Source organism: Gavialis gangeticus, unplaced genomic scaffold (genome assembly GCF_001723915.1).
Source record: "Gavialis gangeticus isolate Ggan-Ray unplaced genomic scaffold, GavGan_comp1, whole genome shotgun sequence".
NCBI lineage: Eukaryota > Metazoa > Chordata > Crocodylia > Gavialidae > Gavialis > Gavialis gangeticus.
The window spans coordinates 16,518,339-16,518,964 of NW_017729034.1; the positions used below are offsets into that span (position 1 = coordinate 16,518,339).

The 626-nt window shown below is 45.4% G+C and overlaps 1 protein-coding gene across 1 annotated transcript in view; it reads left to right on the top strand.

Annotated features, from left to right (window-relative positions):
• Nucleotides 1-626, top strand: part of CLCN1 (chloride voltage-gated channel 1) — a 106,609-nt gene that overhangs the window by 50,537 nt on the left and 55,446 nt on the right. The window contains exon 6 of the mRNA XM_019526678.1: nt 443-520. Within this exon, the coding sequence (XP_019382223.1) occupies nt 443-520 (78 nt within the window). The remainder of the gene's footprint in view (nt 1-442; nt 521-626) is intronic.

The window sequence follows — 626 nt, forward strand, 5'->3', positions numbered from 1 at the left end:
GAGGAGGATGCCATTGTCCTTCTGGCTTTGCTGGGAGGTGGAAGTTGCAGGTTCCAACCCCTTCTGACTGATCGTCTCCTGCTACTGGGATAAAATGTGGGAGGGCTGCCTTCCTCCTCCTCCTAGTTACTACTTGCAGTTTTCCTCTGGCCACACTTTTGGGGATTTATATAGCACTACATAGAGACCAAGGTGATTCTGTTCTGCCGCAAAGCTTATGATCTTTAGCTGTTAAAGCATGCTCAGAAAGGATGTGCAGGTGGAAAAAGAATCTAGAGCTTGTGTATATGCTAAGAATGACCTTTATACACATATGCAAATGCAACTTAGACATGCAAAAGGTGATTTGATCCGAAGTGCTAAGACCAGTGTTTATTAACACTTTGTCAGTAACACAGTGTGACCCTTCCACTTAATTCTCCCTTCATTTCCTCTCTCACAGGGTCCCTTTGTGCACATAGCCAGTATCTGTGCTGCTGTGCTCAGCAAGTTCATGTCAATCTTCTGTGGTGTGTATGAGGTAAGGCACAGGTTTTTGTATGTACCTGCCCTGAAGTTCTCTGGTAGGGCAAAGTAATTCCTTCTGTGGAGGAGAATAGCAGTAGCATAACAAGGGTGGGGTGACT